The sequence below is a fragment of the Sander vitreus genome, chromosome 4 (genome assembly GCF_031162955.1).
Source record: "Sander vitreus isolate 19-12246 chromosome 4, sanVit1, whole genome shotgun sequence".
NCBI classification, from domain to species: domain Eukaryota; kingdom Metazoa; phylum Chordata; class Actinopteri; order Perciformes; family Percidae; genus Sander; species Sander vitreus.
The window spans coordinates 27,458,355-27,480,819 of NC_135858.1; the positions used below are offsets into that span (position 1 = coordinate 27,458,355).

At 39.7% G+C, this 22,465-nt stretch overlaps 1 protein-coding gene across 1 annotated transcript in view; it reads right to left on the bottom strand.

The window, feature by feature from the left end:
• The window catches only part of LOC144516115 (glutamate receptor-interacting protein 2-like), an 84,151-nt gene that overhangs the window by 37,026 nt on the left and 24,660 nt on the right, over positions 1–22,465 (bottom strand). The window contains exons 7-11 of the mRNA XM_078247319.1: positions 15,228–15,380; positions 14,158–14,310; positions 13,864–14,050; positions 5,443–5,588; positions 753–833 (exon numbers count right to left, since the gene is read on the bottom strand). Coding sequence (XP_078103445.1) covers positions 753–833; positions 5,443–5,588; positions 13,864–14,050; positions 14,158–14,310; positions 15,228–15,380 — 720 coding nt within the window. The remainder of the gene's footprint in view (positions 1–752; positions 834–5,442; positions 5,589–13,863; positions 14,051–14,157; positions 14,311–15,227; positions 15,381–22,465) is intronic.

Consider the following 22,465-nt stretch of genomic DNA (forward strand, 5'->3'; position numbering starts at 1 on the left):
ATATAAGAGCGTGGAGATCTGCATAGCGAGGAGGTCAGGGTGAATGGGTGGGCCATAAAACACAGGGTTTTCAGGCGGGGAGTGAAGTTTGTGTCCCGGATAAAACACAAGACTTTCACCCAGGAAACGGGTGTTTGTGTCCCGGAAGTACTACTTAAAAGGGCCGTTGTTTTAACCCAAACCACAATCCTTTTTTCCTTTTTTCTAATCTTAACTAGTCGTATTGGTGCCTAGACTTAACTGTCGTCGCCGTAAGACACTCACATTTTGTAACCTCAGACAGTAAGACCGCTCAACTAAACTGTCATGTGTTTGGTAGTCACGTGACCGGTCGGCTAATTCCGTAGGATATCATACGAACTGGTGTGCATAAGTTTTAATATGACATCATACATCATGAGAACGCGTTGGGGGGGCCTAGACCAAAAAAACTGCCTTACACTAAAAGATCACAAATTTGACAGTATGTCCAAATACTTTTGGTCATAAAGTATGAGGCCAGTCAGGCAAACAGTGTGAGGCCTGGTATCTATATCCTTTTATAAACAGTGGTAATGTTTACAGCTGAGCTTTGCTGCAGGCTACAGTTACCATGAGAGATACATGTGTATGCTTGTGTGAGAATTGCAGGGTGGTCTCGTGACATTTAAACACTGCTAGCAGTTTGATACAAAAAATAGATCATATGAACAACGGTGTGTGTGTGTGTGTGTGTGTGTGTGTGTGTGTGTGTGTGTGTGTGTGTGTCCTACCACTGATGGTGAGCCCCAGCTCCACTCCTCTTTTCTTCGGCAGTTTGACGTGGAACGTACCACTACTAGGCACCACTGACTCTGTGACACAAACACATGCAGATAGACCATAGTTATTAAAAAAAATTAACATTAACAACAATTAAGTCTTTTCATCCTGTGTAACATTTGTAATTACAAGGCATTTGGCTCTTGCTCTTATGCTACTCTGAATTGTTCTTCTCCAGGTCAAACAGCAACTCCAAATCCTCACAGTTTGACTGCATGAGTCATAATACTAATTCCAGCAGTATAACAACACCATCCAGGCATTAACATGATGAGTGCAAGTTGTGAGCAGAGAAACCACTTAAGACTTCCCAACAAGCAATTCATATAGATCAGCTTCTCACTTCAGCATCCTCACCAAGATGCTCTAATCATTCTTGACACTGCACACATGATAATCAACTTCATTAGCTGTCCATCCGTCAGATTTCCATGTGCACCATTCATTTCATGAACAGTGTTGTGCCTCACAAAAATTGGACAATGAGTATATTCCATTCAGAGCTGTCTAACTTATTTTGAAAGACTGCGAAAGAGTAATAGTCTTAATGCTATGCTTGGTAATTGACTGCATCAACGTATGGGGTTAATGGTAGGGTAAGAAATCATTCTAATGTCTCTTTGTTTTTGGGATGAATGCTAATTTCATAATTACTTGCCATGTTAACTAAATGATGCAACATTAAGAAAGGCAATACCAAAACAGTGGTAAGTGCAGAGATCTACACAGCTTAAATCAAGTCTCTGTCTTTACCAGTTTATCATACTGTTTCATTAAATGGTTGAAACCACACCAAAAAAACTTCTTCAACCAAAACAAATTCAAATGTGAGTCTAAGTGTACCACAGTCATTTCCAATGACTGAAATCCTTCTGACTCTTGGTGTTAAAATAGTTCCATTTAAATGATGGATGTATACCGTTTTCTAAACTACATCCCTGGGAAACAGTTTTAGCAAATTATGTTGTAGTACACGTGCCTCATTCTGCAGAGCCATGTCTAAAATCGGCTGTTCTGTAATCGAATGGCATTACTGCCGGCTCCTATATAAACGACGTATATGTTAAACGACAATGACATGATGATTTATAATGTTTACTCATTATTAGTAATGTTATAGTTAATGTTATTTTATCATCCGTTTAGTGTCATATACAATAATAAGTTGAACAGATCGTTAATAGTTTGTCAGTGGTTAATAATTGCTTTGTAAACCGTCTATAAACATTATTTGAATGGCTATTATTAAGTTGCAACTAATCCTTATAATAATACATTAATGATTATAATAATGATAATAAAGGGTTTATAAAGCATCAAGTAACATTCATTTGGCTCCATTAAATCTTTTTTTGGCGATCTATAAAAGAAATGATTATTTTATTATTTGAGCACTGATAAATGATAAATGATCTAAATAATGTTTATAGATGCTTTACAAAGTCTTTATTATCCATTATCAAGGTATTATTTTCATCAGATGAAAAGAGTAGGAGCAGGAGCAACTTTTGGTAAAAATTCTGATTAATTATTTTGTCATTTTGATTGTATGCCTCCACGTCCCCCCGATTACCTGCGAGCTTCTCCTGACTATACGGTAATTTATCTATTGTGCGACAGAAAGTTGCGTGGTTATGACACAATTGTTAGCCTATTTTTATAAAAATGCCTGCTACAGAGCCATAACGTGAGATACAAGGTAATGGAGTCGTTTATACATTGTTGTGTTTCCTTAGGAATAAACAATGGACAAATAGAGTCTTTAAATGCTTCAGATGGAAAGTTATTCGCTGTCAAAGTGATGACAAAATGAATGGCAGTCAATGGAATGCTAGCAGAAGGTGATGCTTGTTAGCTATGAACCTCCCAATAGGAGGTACGCTTTTCGGTTGCTCGCTTACCCCCTTTGTATTTATTCAGGGCAGTTTCACTGACGCCATATTTAAAGCGACACCAAAGCACTTTTCCTCTTCGGTCCCCCTACAGGTTGGAAGCGGAATTGTCCATTACCGTTCTCATTCGAACTACAGATCCGCTACCCGATCTGGCAAACTTGCATAGTACGGTTATAGCCGATAGAGTTACGAGTTGATGAACCACTGAAACGATTTTGGAAACATTATTTTAAGGTACAAAATAATCTTTGGTGTTGCTTTAATGTTTCACTGTGTCTTTAGCAGGAAAGCCCTGATCAAATCACATTACACATTCACACCTAGCGGCTGGAGCTGCTCTTCTTACTTTCCCCACACAGATTTGCAGTGGTGGAATGTAACTAAGTATATTTACAAGTACTGTACTGTACTTAAGTACACATTTGAGGTAGTTGTACTTTACTTGAGACTTTTCTTTTCATGCCACTTTCTTCTTCTACTCCGGTACATTTTTTTTTTTTAAAGATAATTTTTTTGGGGCATTTTAGGCCTTTATTTCCATAGGACATATGAAGACATGAAAGGGGAGAGAGAGATGGGGAATGACATGCAGGAAGGGGCCGCAGGTCGGAGTCAAACCCTCGGCCGCTGCGTCGAGGAGTAAACCTCTATATATGGGTGCACGCTCTACCAACTGAGGTAACCCGGCCACTACTTCGCTACATTTCAGAGAGAAATATTGTACTTTTTACTCCACTACATTAACGTGACAGCTTTAGTTACTAGTTACTTTGCAAGTTAAGATTTTTGCACACAAAACACATGTAGTTTATAAAATATGATGTTTTATTTTATTTAAACTACCTAATAATATAATGGCCTACAAGTCCAGCTGAAATGATGAGACCATTAAACACTTAGTCGATGACAGAACTGTTTGGATCGTTTCCAGTTTATAAAATGTGAGGATTTTTCTGCATCAAGTACTTTTACTTTTAATACTTTAAGTACATTTTACTGATGACACTTACATACTTTTACTTAAGTAACCTTTTCAATGCAAGACTTTTACTTGTAACAGAGTATTTTTACAGTGTGGTATTAGTACTTTTGATAAAGTAAAGTATTTGAATACTTTTTCCACGACTGCAGATTTGTCTGACCAGGGACTGAACCGACAACCTCCTGGTCACAAGCTTTCTTCTCTAACCTTTAGGCCACCGATGCCCACAATGTAAGCTTCAAGATGTGCAAATGTTCCACAAGGAAGGCAATGCATTAAATACATTAACAGTAGTACAATGTTAGAAAAGTCCGTAGAAATATGGACTAACATACTGTGTTAATATGAGGGAATTTTCTGTAATGATTTTTCACAGGTGTTTTTCCATATTTAGATTTTTTGGATTAATAGAAATGTCCGTTAAAAGGTTTGGGTGGGAGGGGGGCTTTTCCCTTTATTTCATAATGACAGTGGATAGACCGGAAAGGTGGGAGAGAGATGGGGGATGACACGCAGAAAAGGGCCGCAGGTCGGACTTGAACCCGGGCCCCTGCAAAGGACTCAGCCTAAATGGGGCGCACACTCTTACTGGGTGAGCTAGAGGCCGCCCCACAGAGGAGATACTTTAAATTCAAAGATTTTTTTCCGTTTTTGGATTTGCCTGATGAAGGTCTAAGACCGAAACGTTGTATTTTTCTTAATAAATTATAGCTTGCGTAATGGTCAGTGTGCGGGACTCTTCTCTAAGCTTTTGATCTGCTACTTTTGATCATATCCTACGCACCTGCCCGACAAAAGAGGAGTGCAAAAAAGCTTTCTTACGTTCCGTTTTTGGATTAACAGAAATGTCTGTATCGGAAAAGGTACTGGTAATTTTCTGCCAGCACATCATCCATTTTTCTGCAGAATTTATTCTTACAGTAGCAGAGCTCAAGGATACACACAATGCGTTTGGGTGAGTAACACTGATTGTTTGTTTACCAGGAAACTCCACAGGGCTCCTATGAGTAACTTTAACAAAACAACAAGGTCAAGCAAGTTTTCTGTCTGTGTAAGGTAATGAAAAGCAGCAGACTGCTTTATCCTAGAGATCCTACCCAGAAATTGAACTAAATAAATGCATTAAATGTTAGCCATCAGCAGAATCACTTCAAAACAAACTGAATACTCTTTCAAGTTCACCTTTCAAAAAGCTGGCTTGATTGAACCTTCATCTATGTGTGAGTTCAGCAACATATGCAATGCAATTGGATGACTTTTCTTCAATATAGAAATCAGAACGAAGGAGAGTAAAACACAGCTTTAAACTTGTACGGTATTAGTGTGGTTGTTGCATTTTCATGGGGTTAAAAGCATGGGGCCATGCCCTGCAGTGAAAAGCTGTAATTATTCTGTCTGCTCCTCTCTGCACTGAGACAAAAGCTCTCGGCGGCTGAGTTTGACCAGTTCATGCTGTCTGTGCAAATGTGTCTATTTGTACAACAAAAAGGCTAAATGCTTGCTAATAAAGAATGCGCAGTTGCTCTGTGCTCTTTAATTACACTAAAGCGGTTCAAACCTTCACAGATGAGGACATAATTTCAGGTGTCTGACACAATTTACTATATTGACATGAGCTCTAATAAAGACACGCTACAGCAATACCAAGTAGCAAGACAGCTAATGCTGGCACAAATCTGGCGAAGAGGTAATATAGCCTATATCATGGTTTAATGATACAAGAGACAGAACTCTGAGAATGTGGTAAACTTTTTGTTAACAAACCTGCTACATCGAATTCTATCTCCAATGTGACCTTATTGGTTAGCGCCGCGTCTCGGAGAAGCTGATTGGCCTCCTCTAGTGTTCCGTCTTCTGTGGGGATTCCATTGATTGACAGGAGGCGGTCTCCAACCTGCAGCAGGCCACACCTACAACAGGAGTTACCATGGTGATGTCAGAAATATTGGAAACATTTGTTATTTTACCTTCTAAATATCACTACATCTTACCGGTATTTTCCACCGGGCGCGTCTGCGCTGCGTTCCAGAGGCGCCGCGAGCAATCGCAGCCATTCAAGTCAATGCTTGATATCCCACCAGCCGGGCCACGGCGCGGCCCAGAAGCGTGCGTGAAGCGGACTTGACTATCCAGTCAATTTACCAAAACACCCCCCCAATATCGTTTATATCTCCTTTACAGCACTACGAGAGATTCTTCTGGGAGGTGGAAAAACATAATAGACATCACAGATCTTTTTTTTAAGGACTAAGCCAAAAAAGAGAAGGCATGGAGTTTAATTACTGTAGTGCTTGGGGTGGAAGGTAGATACTAGCTTAATAAACACGTGATTGTTCTGTAAAGAACTTGTAGAAACAATTACATCTGCGAGTCGGGTTAGGGTTAGGGTTAGCCAGACGCTCCACTTCTGAGACGCTCCCGGTGTGGTATGGCGCGTGGCGTAGGACGGAACAAAACCGGAACGCAGCACAGACGCACCCAGTTAGTTTAAGTGCTTTCAGGCAAAAGTAGTGCTTTAAAAAAAATACAGCTACCATGGTTTTCTACCAGAGCAGCAGTGTGCTGCCATGATATCCACCAACGCTGTCTTTTAATACCTTTTATATACTGTATCTCTAATGTTTTATTTGTAAGCTCTGCATGTCTAAATGATGTGGTGATGCTCTTGGGATTGTGGGATGCATGTTGCTTACATTTAAGAGCAGGGTTTTAGAAGTTTGTGTTATGCTTACTTCTGGAACGGAACCTGGAAGTTCTGGTTTAATTTAGGCTCTCCATAGACAAGAGTATGAGTACTTTGGGTTTATCATCTAAAGCATCTTGTAAAACAACTTAGGCTTTTTTTCACCCTAATCCTGATAACACCCCCTCAGAGTTCTATTACATAGACCGTGGGAAAGGCAGAGGTTTAGTCAAAAGTGGTACTTTCATGTTTATGAAGCCATTAATAGAGGGGTTCAATAAGGAACGCTCTGAGGTTCTTCAGTCATTTCAGTCTGAATGGCCCATATAAAGATTCTTCAAAGCAGAGCGAGATGAATGTTTCCAAAAACATCCTGAAATAAAACATGTTTGTGTAGCTATTTTCTGCCCCTATATAGATATGATTATCCCCAGGGTTAAAATGCTCCTGCAAGGGCACAACAAGCATGTTGACTAATCGTCAGTTTTCCCTTTAATTCCATTTACATAGAGAGATTACACCAAAAGGAGCTTCAGACTCTGCGTTACATATCACATTCTTTTTAGCTCCTGTATATTAAAGATTTCAGACACCCCCAAAGCTGGCTCCACACTACATGAATCAGTTCTGCAAGGAAAGTAAAGCACATTAGTGCTGACAATTCAAGTAATTAATCATGTACTGTAAATACCTTTCCTTGGCAAAATAGAGGTGTATCATGAAGGAGTCATTCTGTCTTTTTAGAGGTTGGCCTGTGAATGCAAGCAAGTTTGGAAGCGAAGCTCCTCAAACTGGAAATTTAACTGCATTTCAAGTCCAGCATTTCAAGTCCAGTTTAGTTCAGGAATTCCCAATATCGCACCAAATCACTGAGAGCCACTGACAGAGTGTGAACAAGTTGACGTAACACACAAACGTCGCCAAATTCATTTCCTTGTTTCTAGTATGAAGATGAGAGGTGTTTGGTGTTTTAAGCCCCTATCGTCGTCTTCCAGGCAGCGCTGCCTGGAAGGCACTAGGATTGGGCAATGGTTAGGGTTAAGGTTAGGTGGGGGGCTTAAAACGTTGGGGGCTTAAAACACCATCAAGCAAGATGTGTTTGAAGTTTATTTATTTCAAAAGGGACTGTGTATATTAATGAACATTTCGAAGAATGTACAGTAAATATACAGGATTATAGCCAAAGGCTAATTTCCATCCTTAGTCCCTGACAGGTTGATGGTCCCTATACGTTATGAGACGTGTGTGACTCGAAAACCTCACATTTACCAGCAGAACCTACGGAGAAAGACCATGCAGAACAATTCAGACCGTCCTGCCAACAACCTGTACACATTTTAACATCAAAGTAGATTCAAGTCTTTTCCTTTCATGCCACTTTCTATTTCTACTCCACTACATTTCAGGTAGAAATATTGTACTTTTTACTCCATTATATTCATCTGACAGCTTCAGATACTAGTTACTAAGATTATTTTTTGGGGCATTTTAGGCCTTTTTTTATTTTCATAGGACTGATGAAGACATGAAAGGGGAGAGAGAGGGGGAATGACAAAGGGCCGCAGGTCGGAGTCGAAGCCACGTCGTCGAGGAGTAAACCTCTATATATGGGCGTGCGCTCTACCAGGTGAGCTACCCAGGCGCCCATTACTTTACAAATTGAGATTTTTGCACACAAAACTATGAAATATTAACTTAAAAAATTGAACTTCCCATCAACATAGGCTATAGACCTACAAGTACAGATGGACAAATGATTAGACGATTTAGTTGACATTTTCAATGCAGGACGTTTACCTGTAACAGAGTATTTTTACAGTGTTATATTAGTACTTAAAAGGTGCTCTAAGCGATGTTGGGTGACGTTACTTCTTGTTGACGTTCGAAGTATTTTCAAACAAAACGGAGGCTAGCTCGCCCCTCCCTCCTCCTCATCCCGTCCCCTCCCCATCCCTTCCACGCACTAACCCCCCAACCCCCACCCCCAAATCCTTCTTGTCGTTTATTGGCTGGAACACTGTTTTGTGTATGTTTTCGTGGGTGCAGGTTGGCCAGTTTGTTTTTGTTGCTGTTTGTGGAGCCTGGACTGTCTACAGAGACCGCGTTTTTTTTTTTTTACAGTGTGTTCAGGGGACAAGTAGCTCGCAGATAGTGAGGAGATGTTTGCTGTATGTGACAAAAAAATTTTGTAGCCTAAAAAAACGCGTGACATTGCTTAGAGCACCTTTAAGTAGAGGATCTTAATACTTCTTCCACCACTAGGTGGAAGATAGGTCAGGCTGAGCTAACTGGCACACTGTGATGTAAACCTATGCTGCATACACCTACACTACTCTCCGCACTTTTCTCTGCACCCTGTGAGCACAGCTATGTAGGGAAACTCTAGCGCTAAGATGAATTAATGGGGAAAAGTGGACAGTGTGATTCTAACTGTAGTAACTTTTTTTTTTTTTGGTATGGCTTAAGGGCCAAAAGTCATGGTTTAGAAATGGTGCAATGAACTTAAATAAAATAGGAGCCATGTTATTAAGTGCTACTGAATGATTACAGTCATGATCCCTTTCTGGCCCGAGGAGACTTCTGACAGGACGAAATGAAGATAAAGAGATTTCACTTTAACTAGGCCTCACCTTACTGCCCTTTGGATTTGCAGGACACTAAGGATTTTCATTTCTCACACACACACACACACACACACACACACACACACACACACACACACACACACACACACACACACACACACACACACACACACACACACACAGTTGATTTATCCTCCATTAAGCCATGAGTGAGTGACCAGACAACTTCATTATGATCGCGAGAGTATTAAATGGCGTGCCAAGACTCTCGTCCCTGTCTCGCTGTCCCCTCGTATTTTTTTTTTTTTCACAGTTTTGTTCTTTGCACTTCTTTCCTGTTCTCATTTTCCCATTCTTTTCTTTTTGTGTAGTTTTTTTTTACCTGTCTCACTCTCATTTCTTTGTTTCTTTTGCTCTTTATTCCTTTCTTTTGCTTTTCATTCATCTTTGTCCTGCAAGGTGTTGATATCAGATCTGGTTCTTAGTGAGTAGTTTTCATAATCCAGCCTTAGTCTGTAGTTTGTACAATGGTACATTTAACTAACAACATAGAACATATCTGTATATAATGTATTGGTTTGATTACTGGTTATATTGTACTACTTTGGTGTTGCAGATAACTCAGTGGCGTGCATCATCAGTACTGTAAGTCTGACAGAGTTTATGCAGAGGCTTAGGTCAGGATAAGGATGTTGCTGTGTGTGTAGCACCTGTCTGTGTGTCCCGCCTCACGCTACTCCCCCAGTTCAGCATCCCTGAATGACTACACATAAGTGTATGTGTGGCTACAGTAGCTGTTCCTGCACTGTCACCAGACTTCCTTAAAAAACCTGGCACTTTGATTGATTGATTTCTTTTATTTTGAACATGTAAATAAAATAAAACATCAGAAAAAAAAATACTAATAAAAAAGACAGTTAAACAACAAAATAAAACTCCATAATTTCCGGTACTTAAATACATATATTTACACATGCAAAAAGGAGCAGGAAGAAGTAAAACGTATGTACTCCTACCCCTTTATACCATTTCTACCCTATTAAATGAGTTAGCTACAAAATAATAGGTCTACAGAGATAATAAATCTGTAATCAATGAAAATATATATTCAGAAGTTCTATTGACATTCATATATTTACCCATACTCAACAATAATTATACACATACTACAAATTGTTCAATATAAACCCAGGTTATTAATTACACTGTGTTTCTCTGTACCTCTGGAATATAATTTCTTTGAACATCTTTTTGAATTGGAATATGTTTAGACATTGCTTTAATTCATTATTTAGTTTATTCCACAATTTAGTGCCACTGACAAATAAACAGAAACTTTTCCTTGTAGTTCGAAAACTGGGAATCTTAACATTTGACTTTCCCCTTAAGTCATAGCCCCCCTCTCTTTCAGAAAATCTTTTCTGTATGTTGACAGGCAATAAATTGTTTCTCACCTTGAACATAATTACTGCTGTTTCAAATTCGACTAGGTCAAGTAATTTTAATGCTTTAGACTGTGAAAATAATGAATTAGTGTGTTCCAAATATCCAGTGTTATGAATTATTCTTATTGGTCTTTTTTGAAGTATAATTAACGATTTCATTGAATATATGTGTTTCCCAGAACCTCTACACAGTAATTTAAATAAGGTAACACCATTGAACAATACAAAATGTGGAGTGATTTGTAGTCTAAACTGTGCTTTGCTTTAGCCAAGACTGAAAAACTTCTAGACAGTTTTGTTTGGATATAGTTTATGTGAGATTTCCAGCAAATCTTGTCATCTATAATCACTCCAACGAATTTCATTTCATACATTTCATATACTCTTTTTATATTGACACCTTCTATCTGTAACTGAAATTGATTGATTGATTTACAATTGCTAAATATCATGAATTTGGTTTTACTCACATTTCATGATAACTTATTCATGTCAAACCACTGTTTTATTTTTCTGAATTCTGAAGTGATTATGTCCAGGAGTTGCTGTAAATTCTGACCAGAACCAAAGATGTTTGTGTCGTCTGCTAATAATATAAATTTTCAGTAATTCAGATACTTTACATATGTCGTTTATATAGAGGATAAATAGTTTTGGTCCCAATACTGTCCCCTAGGGGACACCACACGCAATGTCCAAACATTCAGATGTATGACTTTAGCTGTGCATTGCTTGGAGAAATGCACAGCGAATACTCATTGAAGCAGCCAATTCTTAATTGTAAATGTTTTTGCATGCATTTGGCATTAAACAAAGAGTCCAAACTAACATTTCCACTCAGGTGGACAATGAAGTCAATCAAATTAAAATAATACATTAAGTGTCAGCTATTTCAAGAAATATCTATACTGCTGTTTGATGCTAAACATATACTTAACCATTTCTTGCCTTTCTAGTCCAAAAGTTACTTTTGTTTTGTTCTTTACACCCTTATTTAATTGTTCACTGTACATTTTCAGTCAAGATTTTGTATAGCAATGCTGACAGTTTTACAGTAAAAGTGGAATGTGAATATGGCATTACAATGGGCTCCACCTCGCTTGCAGATGCCTCACAGATGCCACCTGGGGGTTTTTGGCTTACAGAGCAACTACTGGCAGTTGAAGTGGCTCATTGCTGGCTAAAGGCCAATTTATGCTTCAGTGTTAAATAGACACCGTGGGTACATACGTTGGTACATGGAGACACTGACCCTACGCCGGACTCTATGCCGTAGCCTGAAGTGCACCTCTCAAAAATTTTAACAACACGTCGCTCGGCTTGTGGCTTTGAAGCGTTGCATTTCCACCTACTCATTTCCTGGTTCCCCATCTCAATAAACAACATGAAATCAATGAGAGGGTCAACGTTTCCTGCTTTGGATTTTGGACCGTGGTCAGAAAGCACAGGGCAGACACTTTGTTTCTCCCACTATGACTCTAGTCAGTACTCGCTCCAAAGCTAATCCCCATCACATTCTTAATCGCTCTACCACACACACACACACACACACACACACACACACACACACACACACACACACACACACACACGCCAGCCCTGCCGTTATCTTAAAGAGATCAACGCACAAACCAACGCTCAAGTATAAACTTCAGGCCACTTACGTAGGCTACGGCGAAACTCTGCAGAACCATAGTCTATAACAACGATGTTCCACTTCCGGGACTGTTCAGGTGCCGCCGGAAATATCGTTGGATGTCCGATACCTTCTGCTTTCTTTGTGTTGGCATTCTAACCTCCGGTGGATTTATGAGGACTATGGTTAACTGCTCCTCAGATCTCTGCAGGGTAAATCCAGACAGCTAGCTAGACTATCTGTCCAATCTGAGTTTTCTGTTGCAAGACTAAAACAACTTTTGAACGTACACATGTTCTACCAAAACATCTTCCTTCATGAGGCTATTTTGCAGTGGCGCTGTTGCTCCATCCAGCACTTAGCGCCGTCCAAGACAATTGTGATTGGCTTAAAGAAATGCCAATAAACCAGAGCACATTTTTCTCCCATCCAGGAATGTTGTGTGGACTAGCCAGACCTTCCTCCTCAGCGCTGTGGAGGAAGGTCTGCCACTGCGAAACTAGCAGAACCATAAATCAGACTTTAGTAGTGGGTTTTCTGAGGACTGCTACAATATAAATACTTAAAATGAATTTAAAAGTAAAAGACTAAATAACATTTATAGTAACAACTTCTAGCAGCACTAACACTAGATAATTACAGGTGAAAACGTTAAAGGAGGATGCCCTTGCTGGTCACCGCTGCAAGACTTATGCTTTTAAAGACATATGCTTTTAAAGACTATGAATTGTTTAAAGTGTAATTCAGGGTTGTGTGAAAAGGGGTTTATTAAGATTCATCATAGAATCCAGTCAAGCAGGAAGGAGGGGACTTATCGATTCCTCCAGCGTGAGCGAGGGGAAGCTAGCTAATTAGTGTTGTTAGCGTGGGCGCTAATGGAGAAGGGAGTGTGGCCTCAGGGCGCCGAAACACACCCCGCACTTACAGAAGCTGTTAATACGACAGGAACATCAATCAGTACACACACACATACATGCACACACATCGCATACACAATTGAGAACTCACACAGAAAGGCTTAAATAGAGTTGTGAACATATAGCCTATGGTTGAATAAAAGTGCAACAAAAGACATATTGCGAACACAGGCACACAGACTCGCAGACACACACACACACACACACACACACTTTTGCATGCTAATACTTGGAAAGCCCCACCTACACACTGTACATACATTAAATGCTTAAAAATGTTCATACACCCACACATCACACAGAGCCAAGCAGAGCTTTTAATACGCGCCAACATCAGTCTCACACACACACACACACACACACACACACACACACACACACAAGCCTTAACACTGATACATGCAAAGCTGAGTAAAGCTTCAAGCATTAAAGTCAACACGTGCACACGCACGCGCGCACGCACACACACACACACACACACACACACACACACACACACACACACACACCTGCACATTAGTTTGTTATTGAGCATGTGAAAGGTTTGTGATGCTGTAGTGCCTGTTATACATCCCGATATGGATTAATTATTGATGTTAAATGGGTTAAAGAAAAGATGGGAGACACTTCAACACCAAAAACGAACTTGTCATAGACAGACAGAGGCCGATCATAACACACAAAGGCTTTTATATTCGTATATCGTTTCTTCAATTTTTCCCTGTCAAAGAGTTTTTCTTTATCCCGTCGTATGCTGTACAGATTGTAAAGCCCTCAGAGGCAAATTGGTGATTTGTGATATTGAATTGTATAATACTGTATCACTTGACTGTTTGTTCACTTGACTAACTTTTTTGTGTCTAAACGGCTTTACATCACAGAGCAGACACATTCAATTATTCATGTGTGAACATCTCACCTCTCTGCAGAGCTGTCGGGCTCTATGAATCGGATAAGTGGGGGTGCGGACAACGTTTCGGTGGCGAATATGCCTCCCTGCAGCTGGACACCGAAGCCGTTGAGTGGGTCGCCTGTTAGGACGACCTCACTGGTCTCTACATGGACAACTTGACCACCCGGACCCACCGAACTGGACGCCAGGGACACTTTAAACATACACAGACACATAAAACATAGATTTTTTTTTTTTATTACACATTTCCCTTCAGAGGAATGATGTCATAGTCAAGACAGAGAGACATATGGAGCTTACAGGAGCTTTTGTGCTCTTTCTTTCTCTGCCGTCGTTTGAGCAGCGAGTTACGTGGGCTCATGGGAACTGTAGGCCTGGGCAGGGTGCTGGAGCTCTGGCTACTGGGGCCAGATGTAGTGGTAGAGCCGGGAGAGAAACTGGCAGATACCAGAGCTGCAATAAGGGAGAGAGAAAAGAAGGTGACTATACCTAAAACACGAGTTGTTATTGTACTGTAGGAATCTTAAGGGCTTCCGCCAAGTATTTCAATATTATGTAAAGTAATTAATACAGTACTGTTCAGCGGCCATTGTGGCAAAGTGGATACATGTAAACCTATGGCATAATGTAAGTATGTGTCTTTAGTATGGCTGTCCCGAATGCTCTGAAGCTTTGTTAGTTGCCATGGTAATCTGCATCCAAATAAGTATTAAAATGCTTTGTATATTTTTTTTTTTACTTTTATCATTATTATGTACGCATTACCCAAAAAAATCCTGAACAGCCAATGCAATAAGGAATAGTAATCCCACATCATTCATTTGTGCATCAACATGAATTATAACTGGTTATTCTCAGACCGACCACATGTCTCGGCCTGCCTTACTTCTTCATCCCCAACGTTACCACTACCAAAACTGAAAGTTTGACCACATGAGGCTAACTCGACTGCAACTGTCACGACGCGAATATTTTAAAAAGTGCCTGGAATAATTTCACAATTTGTGAAGATGACAACCAAAAAGTTGAGTGCCAGATATACCAAATTAAGCAAATCATCTAAAAAAAAACCTGTAAGAAACCGCATAGCCTTGATAGAGTGTGATCGCTAGATCTCTAAAATTATACATAAGAAGCTACGAATGTATTTGTATACTTCCCACCAAAGCTTCGAAACCTTAAAAGCGCAATATTCGGGACAGTCCTAGTCTTTAGCCGAGAAGCCCCATTACTATTTTTCACCAAACAGCAGGAAAATGTAAGCCAATCCTCCATTACTATATTTTTGTTAAGACAAAATTAAAGACCAAATAGATAAACAGGAAGTAAAAGAAAACAGACGGACACAATTGTATTGTTAGTGTTCTTACACTTGCAGTAGTCGAGGTTGATGGTGTTGTTATTCGAGGCGGTCCACGACTTGTTGAGGGTGGCGCTTGTGTTGCAGAGGGTGGAGTTTGAAGGGTGACAGTAGTTCACACAGGGGTCCCAGGAGTGGGGGTGGTCCGACTTCTGAACCTTCACTGGAACACACAAAAATCATTTTGTTACTTGTGTCACGTCATAATCCACCTGTTGGTTTCTATGGTTGTGGTGGGTGTGGCTTATCTGTGTCACAGGGCTGACAAGCGGAAGTAAAGCAGACACGTTGCGGTGGAACAGCTCAGTGAGAGACTGCTGAAGAGGATTGTGTTTTCTGACTTGTCGTGACGTTTGCCCACGGAGTTTGTGTTAATGTTATGTCCGTGTTTTGAATGTTAAATTAAACATTAAATATGTTTTGAAATGAAAAATTAACTGTCAACTGAGTGTCAACGCTGTTCGACGCTGCACCGACTGACAGGGGGAGAGGAGCGGGCCGGCCAGCGCCGAAGCTGATTTCACGCCGAGCCAGAGAACGCCAGGTAGGCCTCTAACCCTTACCTGCAGTCGGGCGGCTAATCGGTTAGCTTTTCCAGTTTTCAAATGCACGAGTAATACCTATGGGGTGCCGAATGTAAAAGTTTGGTTACAATTTTTTAGCTGATACATTTTCAACATTTAGCTCTCTTTCCTCACATTTAGCACATTTTCCTCACATTTGAGACAGAAATGATATATATATATAATATCTAAATGTTAAATCTAAATGTTAAATCTAAATCTAAATGTTAAATCTAAATCTAAATGTTAAATATATATCTAAATGTTAAATCTAAATGTTATATCTAAATGTGTCGCCAAGTGTAAAGCTAAATATTTAGAAAATATTCAAATCCCCAAGGAAACCACGCCCACTGCAGTGGCTTCAAATCGCGCTGCACCGCAATTTCAGTCAACACCTGTTGGTACAGTAAATACTGACTACAGTGGAGCTGTTCGACTAATGTTACTGGATTAAAACACATTTCGGTCAGTATTTTGTATTATTGACTTATATCACAGAAATGTCTTAATATTTGTATGTACTATAATGCCGTTGTTTTGTTTGACTCATATCTCCTTGTGTGTTTAACGTTAGTTTGACTTATCCTTCACAAGCAATCTAGCTCACACACTGCAGCTGACATGTCATCTGAACAGTACGGTGGCCCTGAAGTGCAAATCACAACAGCAAATAGAAAAACGCAACAGCAAATCATAAAACACAACGGCAAATAGGAAAACACAACCGAAAATAGGAAAACACGACAGCAAATAGGAAAGCACTTCAACAAATCATAAAACACAACGGCAAATAGGAAAACACGACAGCAAACATGAAAACACAACAGCAAATAGGAAAACACGACAGCAAATAGAAAAACACGACAGCAAATAGGAAAACAAAATGGCATTAACTTCTACTAGAAAAGGTAGGGCCTATCTAGCAGAGGACGGAGCCTCCTGATTGGACAGACGGACTGTCTCTCTGTTAAAAGTAGGCGCTTTTCCGTGTTTTTCACCTCTCCTTCCTGTTAAAAGACAGACAGTCTTGTTGAAGTGTTTTCATATTTGCTGTCGTGTTTTCCGATTTGCTGTTGTGTTTTATGATTTGTTGAAGTGTTTTCATATTTGCTGTCGTGTTTTCCTATTTTGCTGTCGTGTTTTCGTATTTGCTGTCGTGTTTTCCGATTTGCCGTTGTGTTTTCCTATTTGCCGTTGTGTTTTATGATTTGCTGTTGCGTTTTTCTATTTGCAGTTGTGATTTGCACTTCAGGGCCACCGTAGAACAGGCCTCGCAGCACTGTAACTAACTAGCTAAGTTAATTAGGTCTCGCAATGTGAGACTGAACAGCAGTAGGCCTGTCACACTATAGCCACATGTAGCTAAGTAGTTTTCAATACTTTGGTTACATTAGCGTATTTTATTAACCTGAATTATGTTGCTATATTAGCTTGCGAAGGAGCTCTCCATTGCTAACGCTAATTTATCTCAAAAAGCAGAAACGTTAGCTAACTACTGCCAAGATATGATTTCACTAGAGACCAGAGAGGTGTTGTAAGACTCGTCAAGTGTTGTCATGTGTTTACACTGTCTTACAATGAAACCATATCTTGGCAGTAACATTAGTTAGCTACTGCTTTTTGACATAAATTAGCTAGCTAACGTTAGCGTTAGCAACGGATAGCTACTTTGCAAGCCAATAAAATATAGCCTTGGCAAACAGAATTAAGGTTAATAAAATACGATAACTAGCTATGTAACCAGTATTACAAACTTCTTACAAGTGGCTGGATTGTGACATTTTAGTTGTGTTCGGATGAATATGTTGGATGCATAGCTGGACTTTATCCATGCTGGGCTAATGTTAGATTGCTTGGGAAGGATGACGTTAGTCACACACGGAGATATGTAATTCAAACAACGGTATTGTGATTAACACAACTATTAAGGCATGTCTGTAATATACCGGTCGGTCAATAATATAAAATACTGTAGATCAGTGCTTTCCAACCCTTCTGGTCTGAGGTTCCCCCCACAGCCCTGTCATATAAACTCACATAACCTGCCCTATCAATTCCCAATGTGTTCACACTATTTATCATATTAAAGTGAATATTCTTACATTTTCATGCAATTGAACTGTAAACATTTAGGTTGGTTTGGTCAGAAATTCTACTAACTAGACATTTTACTTGAAGTGTGGTTAATGTTTCAAAAGTCATCCATTACTTTTAGCTAATCATTTCAACTGTTAGCTAAGTCAGTAGGCCACTTTTAGCTATTTTTTTCTACCATTGATTACTTCGCTATATGTTTTAACATATGTGTTGAGCTGTTTCAGCTGATATATTGTTTGAAATCTATCATAATTCAATTATTATTTTGATTAGTTAAGCTGCTCCACAATATTTCCAAGTACCCACTGGCTACAGCAGAGATACCCCTTGCTGGGTCATCACTGGGTGCAGCGCGATTTGAAGCCACTGCAGTGGGCGTGGTTTCCTTGGGGAAGTGAATATTTTCTAAATATTTAGCTTTACACTTGGCGACACATTTAGATATAATATTTAGATTTAACATTTAACATTTAGATATAAATTTAACATTTAGATTTAACATTTAGTTTTAGATATAACATTTAGATTTAACATTTAGATATATATTTAACATTTAGATATATATTTAACATTTAGATTTAGATATAACATTTAAATTTAGATATAACATTTACATTTAACATTTAGAATTTCTGTCTCAAATGTGAGGAAAATGCGCTAAATGTGAGGAAAGTGAGCTAAATGTTGAAAATTTGTCAGCTAAAAAATTGTAACCAAACTTTTACATTCGGCACCCCATAAATACCAAGCTCTGTTGTAATACTAGACGTAACTTACATTAATTCCCTGGAAGATTTATCTAACCCTAAACGTGTTAATACGTTTAACTTTAACCTTAACAGACACGGTTATTATAACTTTAAAAGGTAACTAACAACACAGTGGCTACAAAATGCAAGCCTGATATAAAATTAAAAAAAAAAATAAACAGACTGTGCCATCTGTTAAAAAGTCACGTTTCCTCAGATGTCGGGGAGAACCTCTTAGGGGAAACTCCCACTGAGAGCATCAGCATACAATCAAGGCTAAAGTCTGACAACCTACACGGCTTCATGTGTAATTCTTCACCACACACACTTATCTCAACTCTGAAGTTGATCCTAAGCTGCCCTGTACTGCCACGTCTATCCAGCAGAGCTTTTATTTCCTCGACATGTGAGTCATCCTTATCTAAATCGCTCGGTTGGCGGGAGGTTTGAGGAGCAGAAGTGTTGGGCGGCTTCAGGGTGGGATCTGAGAAAGGTCTGTCTCACTCTCATCCCCTCCCAGTAAAAATAAAGTCATTATGTCCAGCGACAACACACTGGAGAGACAAATCTGCTGACAGGAAAAGGCTACAGTCACACAGATAGATGCACACAGGCAGGCCACACACAAAAAGACACTGCACATACACAGTTATATGCTGACTTACACACCTGTCATACATAAGAGAAGATACATAAATACACACAAGGTGCAGCGGATAGGGTGTGTACACACACTTATGTCCAGACTCACCAACAGTAATCTATGCTGCAGTAACACACACTGCAATGCAATCAAAGACACACACACACACACACACACACAAAACCTTTAATGAGAGTGTCTATTAATAAAGCGGTGACAGGCTGGCCGCAAGGTCTCCTGCAAGGCCATCAGTATCTTAATGAGCTGTGCTCACTTCCTCACACACACACACACACACACACACACACACACACACACACACACACACACACACAAGGCAGTCACAATCATGATTAGAGGGAGGAAAGAATGAATTTTGCTGCAAAGACAAATGAAGGAGATGCGAGATGAGATGGCGACCTTTAGAGTTTGTGTGTGTGTGTGTGTGTGTGTGGTCTGTCGTTTAACTTGCAGACTCTAGTACTTCCTTAAAATAACTTTAAAATAACTGTTTTTTGTCACTTCAACCTAGATTAGAATGAAATAGAAGAGTAGGCAGGAAAAAAAAATAGAAATGGGAAATATGAGACAAGAATAGATAAAAGGGGGGGCAAGATGAGAAGAGATGTTAGGGAAAGACAGAAAGGAAGACAATAAAAACAAATAGAGGAGAAAACAGGAAGGAGATGAAACAAAATAGGAATAGAGAAGGAGAGGAGGAGGTTTCAGGCTGTATGCAACGTCTGATAGCATGGAGGAGAGGTGTAATGACTTTAATTCAATACCATCCTGCCTTTACACTCCCCGTCACTCACTTTTCATTCATCCACCACTTCTCCGCTCAACTTTCTCTCTCGTGCCGTTGTCATGCTGAGATGAAACTACTGCCCCCACCAAAATGCTCTACAAAGAGCCGTGGCAGAGGGTTTAGTCTATTTCAGTCTATAATTTCTTCTTCTATTTTTTTTTATCTCGCTCCTTCTTAACCTGTCATGAGTCTCTCATCTGGGTACAAAACCTGGGTAAAAAAAAGAAGGTAAGATGTGTGTGTGCTCGTGGTTGTTAATAGAGGGAAAAAAAGAAAAAAATTAAAGCTGTGCTAGGCACTTAACTTTTGGTGTCGTAGGGCAAAAATTTCATAATAATCTTTCAGCATATTGTAATTCAAGTGGCCATGAGAAAACTAGACTTCTGCGACTCTTCTTGACTCGGTTTTCAGGCTTTAGAAAAGCTAGCCCGTGACAGGAGACTTTGGCCAATCACAGGTCATTTCAGAGAGACAGAGAGAGCGTTCCTATTGGCTGTTCTGCGCATGCATTGCCCGTGCGACAGAAAGAGAGGGGGGAGTGGGAGAGCTGCATGAAGAGTTCTCACTCTATATCAAATTTGGGCGTTTTTGTTGCATTCTACCCACTGCAGCTTAAAATACACATCTGTCTGACGTAAACCGCAACAATACTGGCAGCTTAATCACAGGTTCACATGTGTGTGAAGCAGTGTACACTCAGCGTACAGGCGTGTGTTTCTACAGTATATGTGTGATTGTATGTGTGTGCAAACTTGTCATACTGTACTTAAACCCCTCAGCTGCGAGGCATTAACCTGGGATAAGCAGCGTTGCCCCTGTAAATCCACTGGCACTATTTCTCCCGCAGATGAAAAGCTGTCACTTGGCCGCGGGTGAAGAAACACTCCTTCAACTAATTAAGCACCAAGTAGCTGTCATAGCCGAAATATTCCTCAATCAGTGTTCTGCGAGAGAGGAAGGCGGTTAGAAAATCACTTCATGCGTGCCACTTTTTTTACCTCTCTGATCTGGTAAATGTGCATAGGGCGACTTAATTGGGGCAAAAACATTGTTACTCTGCCCTAATTCCCTGTTTCCCTGTTCATCCAATATGACGGAGAATGATGCTGAGGAAGAAGTGATGACATGAAGCTCAGGTACATTAACAACCGTAACTATCTACTGTCTTGGCCATATGTTCCCCCCCGCCAATTATGTATTTCTCCAAGTTTACTTCCCTATTTTAAAACATAACCAGGCATGCCTGGTGAGCACCACGGAGTGTAACATCTGGGGCAAAATTCATATCTTCACACTATGCATTGGCTACTGGAGTGAATAGTTCACTTAAAAGTGTTTTAAAGTTTGTGCAGCTGCTGTATCCTGCTTTAACACTTCTAAATCTGTCCAAAACAATCAAAGGTTTTTCAGCAGATCGATATCAACAAAAAACTAAAGTACCCTTTCCAACAACTTCTTAGCAGACCTGTCATTTTAGTCTTCAGTGGCTGAAAAAAAGACTAAATTAGATTTGAACAGGTTAATAAGAAACTGGTAACTATCTGAGGTTAGAATACAAAGACAAATTAAGATGTTGGTGGCTACAAACCAGACATTTTAGTGACACACACACACACACACAAACACAAAAACACACAAACAAGCCGTGCCTTTATGGTATTCTAGGTCTGGCTGTGAAAATCAGAATGACAGCCAAAAGCTTCAATCTCATCAAGAGATTATTATACTCATTAATTTGAAGACCTGACACAGAGAGACACACACACACACACACACACACACACACACACAAATACAGCTATAAAAAACTGACACACGGGTGGGGTGAAACGATCGATACAGCATCGTATCGCACTATTTTCCGTGGCAATACCGTATCGATACATGGACGCAGAGTATCAATCTTTATTTAGGCCTTCCTCAGTCTTCTTTTAGTCACCTAAAGATGGTCCAAAATGCAGCTGCAAGGACGTTGACTGGTGCTACAAAATGTGAGCACAACACCCCAGTGCTAGCCTCTCTTCACTGGCTCCCTGTGCACTTCAGAATCCAGTTAAAGACCCTGCTGATCGCCTTCAAAGGCTTTTAATGGTCAGCACCATCTTATTATGGATCTTATTCAAAGGCACTCAGCCCTGAGCTCTCTTAGATCTGATGACAAATCTATCCTGTATGCTCCCTCCATTTCTGTATTTAAGTCTAGGCTAAACACACTTATAGTTATGTCTATAATATAAATCTGTATTTGTGAATTGCAGCTTGTTGTTGTCGTTAGGATGTTCTTTTTGTGTTTTCTTTCCACTTTTTTTTTTAAATTTATTTTTACATTTCAATTTTCTTTTATACAGAACTATGGTGCTTTTTTGACGATTACGATTGGTGTAA